At 39.4% G+C, this 16802-nt stretch overlaps 1 protein-coding gene across 2 annotated transcripts in view; it reads left to right on the forward strand.

The window, feature by feature from the left end:
- The window catches only part of Tmem117 (transmembrane protein 117), a 467221-nt gene extending 456014 nt beyond the window's left edge, over positions 1-11207 (forward strand). For both annotated transcript variants that reach the window (XM_076911950.1, XM_034517349.2), the window contains exon 8: positions 9476-11207. In XM_076911950.1, the coding sequence (XP_076768065.1) occupies positions 9476-10122 (647 nt within the window). In that variant the 3' untranslated portion in view covers positions 10123-11207. The remainder of the gene's footprint in view (positions 1-9475) is intronic.
- Positions 11208-16802: the final 5595 nt, after the last annotated feature.

Raw genomic sequence — 16802 nt, forward strand, 5'->3', positions numbered from 1 at the left:
TCCCTGGGGGAGGGGTTTGAAGAGCACATGGCCTCACTTCAACTCCGGTTCACTGTCTACCATATGACTGCTCTTACCATGTGATCTTCCGGTTTCCTGTTCCTGTTGCCATAGCTGCTGTTTACTACTGTGTTTCACCACAATGATGGACTCTTCCCCGTCTGAACTGTAAGCCAGAATAAACTCTTCAGTGAAGTTTTTTTTAGTCATAATGTTTTCCTACAGCAATGCAAAGTTACTGCCCTGGATAGTTTTTATGTCAAGTTGGCACAAGGTGAAATTATTTGTGTAATGGGAACCTCATTTGAAAGAATGCACCCATAAGACTAGAATGTAGGCAAGTCTGTAGAGCAATTTCTTAATTAGTAACTGATATGGGAGGACCCAGCCAGCCCATTGGGTGTTGAGTTCACTCCTGGGCTGATGGTTCTGAGTTCTATAAGAAAGAAGGCTAGGCAAGCCAGCCAGCAGCACGACTTCATACCCTCTGCATCAGCTTCTGCCCCTGGATTCCTGCCGTTTTTGAGTTCCTACTTTGACTTCCATTGATGATGAATAGTGATATGGAAGAGTAAGGCAAATAAACCCTTTTCTCTCCAAGTTGCTTTTGGTCCTGGTATTTCATCACAGCAAGAGAAACCCTAAGACTGTAACTGATTCGGAAGTTGATGCTGGAGAATGAGCTCTTGCTGAAGGTGCCTTTTGTGTGAGACCCCACCTAGCTAAACTTCCAGATTGTGAAAGCCCTAAGGAGTTTCTAGTCCTAGGAAGCAACTGCAAACACAAGCTGCGGCTAATGTGACTCAGAGTGGCATGATCATCCCAAGATGGCAGCCAAACTTGGTGGTGTCATTCACATGATAAAGGATTTAGAAGCAGGAAGGATACAAGAGTAGAGGAGGGTCACAGATTCTTCTGTGATTTCAGAGAGCCACTGAGTTTAGGCTGCTTGTTGTTGGAGAGTCTCTTCATGAAGGCTCTGAGAGACCATTGCATTCATCTCTGGAAATGAAGTCTCCTGGTTTGCAGTGGAGACCGTAAGATGTTAGAAGTGCCAGAGGTCATGAGGCATCTGCCAAGGAGAACTGCATACAGAGAATGGATCCAAGGCTAGGGAGACGCATATATTTCAGGCAGCAAAGCCAGAGGACAGAGCCATCAAAGCCCTCAATACTAAATGTTGAGCTTCAGGATTTGGTGTTGCCCCAATGATATTTGGTCTTGCATTGGTCCATTATTTCTCAACTATACCTCTAATCTTCCCTTTGGTATGGTATTGTCTATTCTGTTCCATTATGTGTTAGAAGTATGCAATTGGCTTTTTGATTTTCAAATGAATTACAGCTAAGAAATTACCTTGAATCTCAATAGACTTTGGACTTTGGAACATTGCTGAGACTGTGAAAGACTAAGGGGACTTTTGAGGTCAAAGTAAATGCATTTTGATTTTTATACAGTATTGAGACTATATCTGAAACTACAAGCAAAAGTAAACTGTCTTCTGTCTGTAAGTCACATTCAGTCACAGTAGCAGAAAAGTAACCAAGAAGGATGGTATTTCATATTATAAGATAAACATGAGATCTTAGGGACAAAGGATTGGAAGGTTATAATTTAAGAAGTGATGTGTCTGTATGTCAAGTTAGTAAGGAATGCTGTGTTATGAGTTTTGACTGTCAACTTGACACAACCTAGAAAATCACCTGGGAAGACATAAAGAAGAACTATTTAGATCATGCTGACCCATTAACATATCTACCAGGGATGTCTTGACTATTGGTTGATATTGAAAGATACAGCCCACTGTGGGCAGTACTATTCCATAGGCCTGAACTATAAAGGAAAGTGTAAAGAAAAGTAACAATGTAGCATAAGCCTGCAGGCTGTGTGGATGTGTTTGTTTCTCTCTCCTCTTGACTGTGATTGTGGTAGACCAATGTCGTTACCTCCTGCCATCCATTGTGAGTTCCCCATAAAGATGGATTATAACCTGTAGAACTGAGCTGAATATACCATAAGTTGCTTTTTGCCAGGTTATTTTATAGCGACAGAAATGAAATGGTAACACTTACACAACTTAGAGCTTTTGGTTAACAAAAGCTAATTAGCACCATGTAAGCTTTGGAGAAATGGTGTAGAACTTTAAGGTACAAAATATAATGTATTCAATGCAGATTATGACTGGCAGGGTGCCCATGAAGGAACCTGGAGCCAGGGATAGGAAGAGACCCTGCAGAAACCTCCAGTAGATCTGTTGGCTGCATTATTTGCCTGTGTTTGCTCTATACTAGAAGAACCTCTTTGAGGATAGTTAAGGCTCTCCAAAAAAGCAGCAGTGAGTCTCTCTTGGGCCCTAGTTATTATATACCTATAAGCTAGATAAGGCATCAAGTGTGTCCTGAGGCAATGGGGGACAAAGGTCTGATGCATAGACTCTAATTTTGTTGATAGGGATCTCATCTAGTTTCTTGGCCTCTTAGGGGTTGGTTTCATGTATCTTCCATGGGGATAGCAATGGAACCTATCAGAAACCTTGCTGTAAAAACCAAGCTAATGGGTAAGTGCTAGGCACTCAAGGTACTTTCTACCACGTAGTATGGTACCGCCTCCTAAGGAAATACTCTTATGTAAAGGGTTTTCTGACACTGATGAATTCCCATTGACATTTTAAAAGCATTTAGGAATAGAGAAATTTTTGATGCCGATTCTAAGCTAGCTTTTTATTTATGCATGTCAAAAATAACTTGAATTATTGCATCTGTTTAGCTCATCTGGATCCCCCTTGACAGATGGTTTGCTGCAGTATGTGGGAGCTTTCATTTTTATAAGCTGGGGTACTGCTTATAAAAATAATCATCTCTATCCAAGCATGTGTTAAAATATACTTTTTCTTGGAATTGAAAGTCAGCAACAAGGAGGCCAACGGTTAGCAATGAAGTCACATTGGTAACTTGGCCCAAGTCTATTGTTCTTAAAATGAACACTTAAGGCGTTATACAATTGTGTCGCCTGCCCCGGTCTCCCTTTACCTATAGCATGTGTATAGATGGATTAAAACATGTGATGGACACAGTCTCTGGAGGCAAGATGGGAAGGCCTCTCAACTAAGTCTCCAGTCTCCTCTGAGTCCTATTAATGCCAGTCTCAGCGGAAGCTCCGCCATCTGTCATCCCAGCCACACAAAAGAAGTGTCCCATCGGTGACCATCATCTGAGTAAATTAGGAGGGGGTCGTGGGGAAAGCCAGAAGGAAGGCTGTATAGCGGTGAGGAGAGAATTCACACTGTTGGCACAATGATGCCCACGGGAGCCCTTTTGGCAAAAATGAAAATGTGGAAGTAAACAAACCTCCACAGTATCCGTGTTCTGTTTCCGTCTCCCAGGCGGTGTGAGGGCACAGGTCATTACAACAGCGACCGATGTGACAAATAATGGGCAAAAGCCCTTTGTTCTGTTTCCAGAGTTGTGTGATTTTAGTAAATGAATTCCTAAAAATTGTTGTTGTTTTTTTTTTTTTTAACGGAGTTCTCCTGTGTTGGTTAGATGATGAGGTGTCCCCGGAGGGGTGAGGCAATGACCGGTGCAGGGGGTTGGTCTGTCTAACAAACTAGTGAAGGTCTCATTATAGGGAAATATGATGCGCTCTGAAAAGAGACATTTATCCGAGGTACACAAAGACCTCTTTCTACACTCTCAGGTGAGAGTTTTCCCGCATCTCTTTGGAGGCAATTTCTATTTCAGTGTACGTATACAGGCTTAAGAGTTAACTATGCTTCCTTCCACATAAAACCACAATTCTTTCCATTTGTCTAAAATTCATCATTATTTATGTTTGTTTTTCCCAGAGCCTGTCAAGATCTGAGCTAGCCTTCCCTACCTAGTTGGGGTATCTTGTCTATATTTATGTGTCTTGTCTATATTTATTTATGTATACCACCATTTTATAATAAAACTCTCAGATCCTTCAGCATTTGCCGGAGAAAACACTTAAATATGTAATTAATTATAATCTTTTCTTTTTATTTCCTTTTTTTTGTTTTGTTTTGTTTTTGAGATAGGGTTCCTCTGTATAGCCCTGGCTATCCTAGAAGACACAGATATTTTGCTTCACTGAACTTCCCACATTATGTAACTCTAATCTAGCCTAGAATTGATTGCATCATTAAAGCAAGCATTTGACTTAAAACACTCAAAAGTCATTCTTTATATTTGGAGGAGCACATGTCATTTCACAGGTTCTAAGTTGACTCAGACATTTAAAGTTATCATGAAAAAAGATCCAAGCTAGGATATAGGGGATAGAGAAATGTAAATGACTCTGTCCCCCAAAGTCAAATATAAGTAGACATCAAATTTATCATCAACGTGCTGCCTCTTCTTTTTTACTTTTGTTTCTACAGAGTGTGACAAGTACTACTGTGCTTGTCTTGGCTTGCTTCCTAAAAGATGCAACAGACACACTCAGCTCTTAAGGACATACTTTACCAGGTCAGAATCACTATCCATTCATAAATTAGGAAATACGTACTTAGAGTTTACCTAATGATAACCTTTTGACCCAATCACTTACATGCTTCCTACACATCCCCACGTTACCTGGGGAGAGACTTGGGGTTGTGCTAACTCAATAAGCCCAGTTTTATTGTTCTGACTGGAGGAGAAGAACACTGATGGTAAACAAGACTACTGTTGCAGCAGGTCGCAGCTATCATCATCATCACCACCACCACCACCACCACCATCATCATCATCACTATCATTGCATCCAGCACTCATCTTCTTCAAGGCCATGGCTTCCTACTGCCTCACAATGGACATTAAAAGGCATTTATAATAGGCAACGAGAATATCCAGACACCTGCCCTCTATGGTCAAGTGGTAATGCTCACCTGGTACAGAGATGTCTACAGAATAGCTGCATTCCAATGGCCACTGGCAGCACCAATGAAGACATAATTAAAAATATTTTAGATGCATTTGGATACGTGAAATGTTCATTGTATGTTACAAATATCAGCATGCTGTAGCTTTTTTTCTCAGCTAAAAGAACAGCATATATTTCCTCCCAATTATTGTCAATTTGTGTCTTAAATGAGGGTGGTAGTTAATGGAGACTCCTTTAAAATTACATATCCAATGATTCCATAAACTCCCACAAAGTAAAAAGATAACATTTCCATTGCAGTATCATTTTTGACAATCAGTAAGATTCATTAAAATGACAAAATACAAGAAGGAGGTAGCCCCCGCCAACATCATGCAGTGATTTCTCATTAAAACAGACAGAGAGTTATTTCAACAAAGAGATTAAGAGAAATAATGCATGGCTTCTGTCCTACCTCCTTGCTGATTTGCATTACGCTAAGTAGTTGAAACAACGGGGGAATGCAAACACACTCACATGATTAATGTGGAAATTCCAAATCTCCAGCTAGGGCTGATCATGAATTCACAACAGTGCACTTTGGGAAAAGGACTGGAGAAGCATTTTCTATTGAGTCCTTGTCTTGTCTTACAGACCTTCATGCAGTCCTGTCAGAGACTAAGGCTTACTCTATGCAAAGTGTTTTTCAAACTGTTCAAAATTTTAAGTAGAGCTTCCTTCATCAGAAAACCATGTTTTGCCTGTTTTTTGTTTGTTTGTTTTGTTTCTGCTAACTGGGAATTTTCTGGCCCATTCTACAACATCAAAACTTTGGAGAAGTTTGTTTCATAATGATTAACCAGAGAGAGAAACTCTTAGGGTTGGGAAGAAACCTTAAGGACTGTGTAGCTCAACCCCCCTGCATCACACAAGAACAGCAACACGGAGATTAAGTTCGCACCGCCTGATTTTGCGCAACAGAAGACCACACCTCATAGGGCCAAGGAATTTCTTAAGGGGAAAAAAGAATCAAAGTTAACAAAGTAGTGCAAAAATCAAAGGGTAGATGGTTGGTGATGGATCTCCTTCCTGTGTTACAAATATCAGCATGCTGTAGCTTTTTTTCTCAGGTGGAAGAAAAAAAAGCATATTTCCTCCCAGTTATTGTCAATTTGTGTCTTAAATGAGGGTGATATTTAATGGAAACTCCTTTAAAATTACATATCCAAGAATTCTACAAATATTCAAATGGAACCAGAGGTCGTGTCAGGTGGTTGAAATCAAAAGAATGTGAAGGGCCATATTTTCTACTCTTTCAGTATCTCAAGATTCAGCTGTGCAGTCATGGTGGTGGTGGAACAATATCACTGAATCCATAGGAAGTTAGTCTCTGTGATGTTTGAGGAAGCCTGCCATACTCCAGTGTTAGTCTGGCATATTCATCTCCCATTATAATATTGGACTCTCAACGTTGGAGGAGAGGCAAAGGCAACATACACGTTGTTGGCCTCCAATTTTACTTACATGTAGTAACTTCTCAGAGCTATTAATTACCACTGCAAGTAGACAAACTACCAACTGGTGATTCACAAAGTATATTTACATTAAGTGACATATTGGATCTCAGTGTATATCTGGTCTTGTGTTATCTGTAGATACCAGTGATACACACCTTCATGATAGTTTATCAAAGACAAAAAAATAAAATAAAATAAAGTGACATTTAGCATAGAAATACCTTTGTTACCACCCTTGCATGTCGTTCTGTCCCTTTGGGTTGAAAAAGACAGGAAAAGAAATTGGTGAAACAATCCAATGCTACATTTTTGGCAAATATTATATATTGCAGACAAATCTCAAATCAAACCTCTATTTTAACCTCAAATATCCTCTGAGAAAGTTACACATAGATTATTCTCCATTTTACAGACTACATAAACAACAGCAACATAAAAGCAGAATTTTGCCCATGGCAAACAAATTGAAGGTTTTGTGAGAAGAAGTCTGAATCAGAAAACGAGCTCACTTTTCTCACACTGGAAATAAAATAATGGCAGTTGAGAAAGGCTAAGCCCGCTACCCCAGAGGGCATCCTCTACGGCTGATGTCAGGGTGAGGCTGGCATCTGCTCCATCCCCATTGCATTCCCCTCACAGACTGTGAAAGACGATGAGACCCAAGTTAGGCAACATATTTTCATCTTCTCCCTCATCCTTGCCACATGAGAAATAACACTAAAGACACACTGGTCTTAGAGTCACATGTAAGACTGTGCCAGCACAGTTGAACAGAAACATTTGAGAAGTGTTTGGTCCATGTCTAATCACTCCCATCTTTACTCTGAATTGATTGCTTATTAACATACACAATGTACATGTCTGTCTATTGGGAAAGCATCCTCCACTGACCCCATGGACAACCCTTTTTCTTCTCCCCAATTCAGGGGTGCTGATAACTCTTTCATAAGCTATTCATCCCACATAGTTCACATAGTAACATACACGTGTTAACTAAAAGAAAACAAACGCTTCAGCTTTCCCAGCCTCGTTTCTTCCTCAAGGGCCATGTGAATTGCGGCTTCCTACAAAGTCCTTCCTACAGAAATTTCTCCTTGGTTTTTATTCCATGTTTGCAATGTCTCTTGCATTTATAGTTTGTATCTCTCACTAACGTCTCTCAAATGCAGTCTGCTATTATTGTCTGTTATATCTCTGTCCTGTTTCACCAACAAGATGATGAATTCCCCTTGAAAGGTAGAAACTTGTATCTCCCACCATCTGGTGGTGTGCACTGCACAGTGTCTAATATGAGCTCGACAAATGTTTAATGAGACTGTGCACCTTTGATTTTTTTTTTTTTTTTGCACACTAAATCAGACAATACCTTGGAATGTCGGGAACCTTGTTTTTATGTGGTAACCAAGTTCGAGTCAGCCCTTAGAGCTTCAAGATTAAAATATGCTCATACTGATCAATCATAAAAAAAGGCAAGCTATAAAAGCAACAAAGCACAAAGGTGTAAACACTGTTAAATCCTTTCACTCAACTCTTCAATACACGGCAAGTGGTGATTTCTTCTTTAGACAAAGAAATTGTCATTAGCCAGGCAAAGTTTTGATGATAGCACTAACAATTGGTGTTTAGAATGGCCGAATCATTATCTACAAGGCATGGTGCTTAGTATCCATAAGCTCATAAAAAATTACCTTCAAGAAATACTGGTTGGTTGGTTGGTTTGTTTGTTTCTCTTCATAGAAGGAAACAGGGGCTTTAAAGAATTTAAGGCAAGTATCAAAATCAAATAGCAGTTGGATTGTGGGGCAGGATGACTCCCCTCAGCTTGACATATCACAGGATCTAATAATGTGCACATGTAGTCCAACTGCCTCACAGTCAGATCACGTTCCCAAAAGCTGCACCATGTACAAAATGAAAAATCACATGGAGAAGGCACTTTGTGATTTTCAATACTATTGCCCTCAGTAATCAATGTGGGCATGGTACTTAAAATTATGACTAAAGCTTCTCTTCTCTATTCTGGTATCATACCATTTGCTGCAACAAACTCAAGGGAGATATTAACATTATTATAGTCTATCTGATGCTATAGGGCCTGTAAGAAATGCTAACAATTATAATAGAACCTAATATCCCTTAGAAATGTTCTATATTCTTTCCCTGTGCAGACATATTTCAGTAACACATCATTGAAAAGATCATATTTCTTTTATATATATATATATATGATTTAATTAAATATATCTAATTATGTGTATGGACATGTTGGTGAGTGGTGATGCCTATGGAGGTCAGAGACATCGCATCACACATGGAACTGGATTATATATGTGCATGAGTGTTAGGTACCAAACTTGGGTCCTCTGCACTCAATGTCTGAGCTGCTTCTCTGGTTCATAGGTAATGTTTTAAATACTAAGAGGAGATCATAGTGGTTACAGTCTCTCCAAGTGACATCTTCCAGTAGTTTCTTAGTTCTGCTTGTATATTTAATAAGTACATTGTGTTTAATGGGTGCTTGGTGTGAATTTCTTAAGTCTTGAAATGAGCTCTCAGGGATTATAGATCTGAATCACATCGGCTAATGGTTTAATCAACAGGTCTCCTACAAACCGTGATGCGAATTCAATTGACCTGCTACTGTGCTTCACATTGCAAGTTGATTTATTTCTTCCCCAGACCTAATTATAAAACAGTAAGAAATAGTCAATCATAGATTGGACTTTCTTAAAATTTTCATTAGAACTGTTTTTCACTAATTAAACTATTCTTGAAAAGAACCCAAGACTAACTTTGAATCTAGCCATGGTGCATATAAAACAAAGAAATCAAATCATAGTACAGTAAGTCCCAAGTTACTCAGAGACCTACTGTTTGCAGTTTGACGCATTTCTCTTTGTCAATTCACTTTTGGTTGCATTGCCCTGTCCAATAAATAAATAAATAAATAAATAAATAAATAAATAACAAATATGCCAACAGCTCTTACTCTTCACCAGTTAATACTGCTGTATTATTATCTTTATTTTAATGGAGAAAACTGGATTGCAGTTTTATCATCATTTGATTAATTCAATATTTCCTTCTAAATGCAGGTAAATGGTTTAACTACGGAATTATCTTTCTCGTCTTGATTCTGGACCTGAATATGTGGAAGAACCAGATATTCTACAAACCTCATGAATATGGACAGTATATTGGCCCAGGGCAGAAGATATATACAGTGAAAGACTCTGAGAGTTTAAAGGATTTAAACAGAACCAAACTATCCTGGGAATGGCGGTCCAATCACACTAATCCTCAGACTAATAAAACCTACGTTGAGGGTGACATGTTCTTACACAGCAGGTTCATAGGGGCTAGCCTAGATGTCAAGTGTCTGGCTTTTGTTCCAAGTTTGATAGCTTTTGTGTGGTTTGGATTCTTCATTTGGTTCTTTGGACGGTTTCTGAAAAATGAGCAAGGGATGGAGAATCAAGACAAAACTTACACTCGCATGAAAAGGAAATCCCCATCAGAACACAGCAAAGACATGGGAATCACGAGAGAAAACACCCAGGTCTCTGTGGAAGATCCTCTGAATGACCCCCCCTTGGTTTGCATCAGGTCCGACTTTAACGAGATAGTCTACAAGTCCTCCCATCTGACATCGGAAAACTTGAGCTTGCATCTGAAGGAATCTACCAGTGAGGCGGAGGCTGATCAAGACCCAGCAGCCTCTCAAAGTATGCGGACGAACTAGAATCTCTTAGGTGGAGATAGCACAAAGAGCAACCTTGAGTGTAACTTTAAAATCGTAGTCTTTCATTTTGTAAATGTCAGGTTTACATAGCGTTAGGTAAGGAAATACAAACAACGCCACAACGGTGCTCAACATTGCTTTTTCTAGACTCATTGTTTTCTATTTGTATTATGAAACACGTGCCTATTGTATGTTTAATGGTCCTCTAGAGATTGCTTCTCACAACTGCACAAGCTATTTACTGACTTTACAGCAAGGTAGAGTAGCCGATTACCCATGTATCTGATGTTCAACCATAGTGGTGCCTTGAGACATTAACTGTTTTTAACTGTACCAGACATGAAGTGTAGAATGGTTCTCCAGTCTATTTCACGTGGGATTTTTTTTATACAATTATTTTGACTTACACTTGATGTCTGAGCAGGAAACAGACATAGCTGATTTGTGGTTGTTGAAAGTTCTCTTGGTTCACTGTTTAAGCGGTGAAGCTGGTGACTTTGACACTGGACCGCAGAGAAGCATAGTGATTGCCTTTTAAATTTTATTGGCTAATCACTGAATATAAATACAAATGTAAAATCCAGAGAGAGGAGGGCTGCAATGCACCATGGGTCACTGCTCACGAAATGTGACTTTCTCCAACCACTAATTGCAATTAGATGATAATACCTAATTATGTTTTCCTAATTAAAGATAAATCGCTGCCTGATTAATAGTCTTGCCCTTTTTCTTTGGGAACAAAGGTTAGGAGAAACAGTTGGGTGAGCTCTCAAATGTATTGGCATTTCCGCAACATCCTAGACAACCAAGGAATGGAAGCTGTAACCATGTGAAGGCTGCATAGCCCACTGTCTACAGTATTGTACATCGTGTGGTAAATCTGGTTCTGGACAGTGAAAATAGAAAAACTTATGGCAATGTTGATCAAGGGAATTAAGAAATCATTCACTGAAACCTCATGTGGTAGAAAATGCTGGATGAGGGAGGGTCTCTTTAATGTCTTCTGTGTATGTGCATTTTTTGTTTGGGTTTCATTTTTTTAAAGATGTAAACATCGCACCTTAATAAATAAGAATTATATGCCAGTAATTGTGTGATGTAGGTTTTGTTTGCCCTGTTTGTCTGTTCCCCTACCCCAAAGGATTCAGTCATGTCTGTGCTTAACAAAAACCTATTCAAATGAATTTTTAAGAGCTTACTTCTAGGCGAGGTAACAGATTGTATAACCCTAAATTGCTTTTATTTCATGAGCTGTAGTTTCATGTTTCTTGGGGAGGTGAAGGAAGATCATTTTTAAGGTAATTATTTATTTTCCCATCATATAGTGACGTTGTTGCATTTTTTTTTCATTTTTCAAAGCTCTCTTCTTTTGATCTGCTTTTGAGCATGCAACTTGCCCAATTTAGAGTGCAGAACAGAACTATGCATTTATCTGTCACTTGAGAGCCAGCTTTAATAAACATCTTGCTATAATTGTTTACCAAGCAGTTGGAACCATACCCCTGCTGTTTCTTATGACTTTAATAGCTATGCATGGTACACTTAGAATCATAAATATCTCTGGCACTGAAAATACAGAGGACAAGCTATCTATAGGAACCACTGACAGCCCTGGCCAAACAAATGTTATCCTGACATGAGTAATCCCTAGCCACATTTGTGCAGCCTACAGAATTGAATTCTTAGCTGTGGGACAAGTGAATCATGCTACCTGGGGCCATATTTTTATTAATTCTGAAAATCATTTTCTCATAAGAAAGTTGATTTCAAAAGTTAGGTGTTTATCATTCACATGGATACTTTTTGAAACTGTCATTAGAGACTTTTGACGTGGGTACTAGATGGAACATACTTAATGGGATAAGCAAATTAGCAGAAATAAGATAGACAAAAAAAATTAACAAGCCTTAAGCATGATGCTTCTGAGATTTTAGGAAGTGTCTAGAAAGACTGTTGATTACAAAAATATATATTTCATGTTTAGGTATATTTAGTACCAAGTAGAATAATCTCCAGAGATGGTATCTTTATAATTGAGGAAGATCTGAAGCTGCTAAGGCCATAGCCACCCTGCTGCATGTCCTGGGGCTTGTCTTTCATCTACACAGAGGCTCCTCCTTCCTTTCCTACGCATTTTAGATATTATGTCTACAAAGTAAGGACTATGAAGTGACAGGAAATCAAAATTAAAATTTCATCTATTTACATTCGGTCCTGGATCCCAAGCTAGACAGCAGCAGGCAACGGCTCCATGAAACATTTTGAATACCAAATAGATTGCTCTTAATAGGGGCTGTAAAAAAAGAGACGTAAGCTAACACAAAATCGGAAGAGTTAAAATAAATATTTAAAATCATCAACTAATAATTCTGAGAGTGTAAAAATGGTAATACCTTGATTGTTGGTGGTACTTAAGGACTGTAAACAATTGTGTTCCTACTGTTCCGTAATTACACTCTTTTCTGTGCACTGCAGAAGTTGGACTAATTTGACACAATGTAATATATTAGTAATTTAATTGGAAAATTAAATAAAGTATGAATTGAGGCCTGATAACATACACTTAGAAACAATCTTCACCGCCACATGGCAATTTGTATTTACAAAGCCAGAGCTGCCCACTCATCTCTCCATGGTGGCTACTTATGGCGTTCCGTTGCCATTTAGTGTCCACGATCACCACTGACTGACCAAAGCTGTTAAGAATGATTTCTTCTCTATTCTCCCTGTGGGCCAATCAATTCTCACAGTGTCTGATTTCATGTCTAATGTGCAGAAGCTCTCCAAGCACTTAGTAGGAAAGGCAAGAGAGGGGTCAACCTGCTTCATTTCACCCAGGGGGCTCGTAAGCCTTCCAGTGCACTCTCTGATTGCCCTCTGGGTCACCAAAACAACCCGATATGAAATATGAAATAGACAATGGTGGTAAATAACTTTTAGGGGATACCCCTTGATGCCAACTAAATTATTCAAGACCCCAGAACACCATTGTTTATTATTTATCTGTCCTCCCTCAGGACTGGTCCCTATTTTTAAAACAACTGTTGGCCTTGCAGCTTCATAGGAAATTTTGTGATAATGTTCTTGCTGAGTCAATAGCTTGACTCACTGTTCTGTCTGGCCTGATTTCCTAGCTTTGTCTCAAAAGGCCTGCCTGTGGTGTGTGAGCCAGCTGTACTTGCAGACAAGCAAGGGCATCTCAGACTTGCAGATGATACACTGTCACTCCTCTGGCCAATGCTTACACTGACCTGTGAAAATACACTGTACAAAGGATTGGGCAGATTGGGAATTGGTACAGATACAAACCAAGCTCCTAAGCTTTTGGCTTGCTGCAATCAATGCATCTTGTAATGAATTATTTTCTGAACAACTAGAGAGCTTGTCGAGGATGTGCAGAAAGAGGTGGAAATTCACAATAGAAAGAGAAGGAGAGGCAGATGGTGGAGACCCTGTCTTAGAAGTGAAATGCCCATTTTACTGTGCACAAGCTTGAAAACTATAAGGAGGGATGAAGGGTTTTAAGAGGAACTTCGTCATCCACATCTTGTGAGTCGAGTCCTCTTGTGGGCTAGGTAAGACATTCAGAAAAATATGTCCAGTTATAGAAGAAATTGGCTGGGTTGTTTTTTTTATTTTTTCCTAAGCAGGCTAGTGTTGGAATTGTTCTATGTTGGACCCAGACACATCTTCCCCTGGTACCATCTGGGAAGAGAAAAAGAAAAGCAGTGAACCAAATGTCAAAGGTAAATATTCCAAGCTGGTTCACAGTATGAGATGAGAAAGACAAAAAGTAAAACCCAACACTCCAGAAAGACTAAAGAAAAAACAGACAGGTGACATCACTGGCCAGTGTGTCACTACCAGCTGCCACTAGGATCTAGATACCTCAAAGCATCAATGGAACATAAAACAGAATTATGGTAATAATTTTATAGGTGACCCCAGCCTTTATAGATTTATTACTCCCACTCAAATCTTCCTTCAATGGTCAGGCTAATGACACCATCATTCTGAATATTTTCTATATGCAAATTAATTATCTTATTTAGTTCTCAAATTAACTATCACCATAGGAGGTAAACAGGGTTAATTATACTCTACAGAGAACCTGAGGGTCAGAGATCTTTGTGGAGATGCCCAAGATCACAAATCAAGTCAAATGCTCAGTCAGAATTTGAAACAGATGTCTCTGATTCCCAAATGCTCTAATTTTCCCATTACAGTAGTTTCTACACACACACACACACACACACACACACACACACACACGGAAACTATCTGTTTCAAACACAATCTTTGATGGATGACTTCAGGACAGTTACAGAAACACAAGATGCTTGATTTCTGGCTATTACATCTCAAGAACCTAGGTTAAGTATTTAACAGGAATTCCTGCAGCCTGCTAGGATGCAATTTACAAGCTCAGTCATATGATTGAAACAGACAAGGCTGAATTAAATGGAAGGCACAGTGAGTTCATTGCCAGGGGTTTTAAGTGCAGTCATAAAATTACAACACAAATTGGTACCAGCACAATGTCTAACTCCAGAATTGGTTTCCTTGAAGATTTCACTGTTCTCAAGGAGGGTAGACAGGTTGTTCTGAATGACATAGGTGGAATAAATTACTTTGAACATTTAAATACAGAAAAATAATTTAACTAATTACTAGTTCTAGAAAACATAATTTGAATGTGAGCTCTGGCTCTTAGCAATATTTCCAAATCACCACTTAAAGTTATTATTTTAATAATCAGTGTGAAGATGCTGCCCTGGGCTTCTGGTGCTTTGTTCTCATCCCAGGATGGGGACACATCACAGGGTTTTGAAGATCAATAAGACTGTGATTGTGGCAGAGTCCTGAAGCAGCAAGTCTTGCAGGATGCATGAGGTGGGGTAAACACCCTCAGGCCCCTGCAAGGCAGGCCCTTAGCAGAACCACTCAGCTTAACTTCTCATTACCAGCCACTCCAGTAGGGAAAGCCATGGAATACCAGTAGGCTGTTTGCTCCCAATTTCCCCTCTCACTGTCTTGCTTTGAACTCTGCAAGCTGAAATCTAAACCTTTCCTACTTTTTACAGAAGTTTAGGCCCCTTAGCTTAAAGTAAGTGGCTATGTTCTCTGAATTCAATGGCTATAATCCTTCAGAGCTATGGGACTGGACCAACTCTCCCGCACTTCCTAAGGCTCTGACATCCTAAACCATTGCCTTCCTTCTAGGACTTTTGCCAAGCTTCTCTTCTCAGGACTTTCTCATCTTGTCAGTAAGCTTACTCCTTTCAGGAATCCTGGAGTGCATGTGCTATGTCTCTAGCCTTTAAAGAGACGATACAAACACCTGAGCCCAAGCCTTTATTTAGCTCTTTCTGCTGTATTTTCATGTTGCCTAGGCAACCATTTCTGAGTCAGAATGTCACCCCAGTCCTGAATGTCTAGAAGGAACCCACCCTAAATCCCATGGAATCAGGGCAATATCACCAGGAAGCTGTACGATGCTTTGCAGAGTAAATAACGTTGTAAGTCAGGATCGTCATTTTCCATACAGCTTATAGATGTACTTGCTTTGACTCTTTTAAATATATTGTCCAAATGACCTTGAGCTAAGCACGGTAGAAAAAGATCTATATATATCTAAAAAGTTACTCTAGGATGACAGAAAAACACAACTCCACAACTATTACTTAGATTTTTTTTATAGCCATAAAATAACCTTGGAACAAATTAGATTCTTCAATTTATGAATAAACAGTGCTTAAAATATGCCAGAAAAGTGAGATGACCTATCATTCCTTTCCCAAACAGTACTCAGATGGAAAGGTGTTATCTGGTACTTTCATTGACTGTCCTATTCATATCATCGTATTGGTCATTGATTGGTGCTGCCTTGCAGGACGCTCATGGGTTTCCCTAGGATAGCTGCAGCTAGCTTTGATTGGACTTCCCAACTCTCACCTTGTCCATTGCAACACATATTCCACAGAACAATCCGTCTAAATCATAAATGCCATCATAGCTCATCATTCATTTGGTGATCAATCTTTTTAAGCACTACATACAACTAACTCCGCAAACAACAGTTTAACAGGGTCAGAAATCATGTCTTGCCATGTTGCACTGAATTGAGTGACAAACTCCCATTTGCATATTCCATGCCTCAGAGAATCAACTTTATTTCCAGGAGTCTCAAGACCTTATTGTCTTAGGAGAAAAGAGAGATGGCTTCTAGGAAGGTTCAGGAATAGACTTAAGAGTAGAATAATACTTCATGTACGCCACTGGTCATGACTCAATAGTACTGTCTGCCTACCTGCAAAGGATGCTGGGAAATGCCATTTGGCCTTGTGCCCACAGTAGACAAGGAACAAAGCCCGAGGAGTTCCTGGTGAGAAATTTTTATTTGTATTGTATTTTCTTCAACTTTCCAATGTATGAGTAAGTAACACTTCATTGACTTTTTATGTGACTTACCCTTGATGGAATCTTTAGCATTCTCTCTCTCTCTCTCTCTCTCTCTCTCTCTCTCTCTCTCTCTCTTTCTCTCTCTCTCTCTCTCTCTCTCTCTCTCTCTCTCTCTCTCTCTTTCTCTCTCTCTCTCTTTCACTCTGTGTATGTGTGTGTATGTGAGAGAGAGTGTGTGTGTGTGTGTGTGTGTGTGTGTGTGAATACTATTTAACTTT

Source organism: Arvicanthis niloticus, chromosome 13 (assembly GCF_011762505.2).
Source record: "Arvicanthis niloticus isolate mArvNil1 chromosome 13, mArvNil1.pat.X, whole genome shotgun sequence".
NCBI lineage: Eukaryota > Metazoa > Chordata > Mammalia > Rodentia > Muridae > Arvicanthis > Arvicanthis niloticus.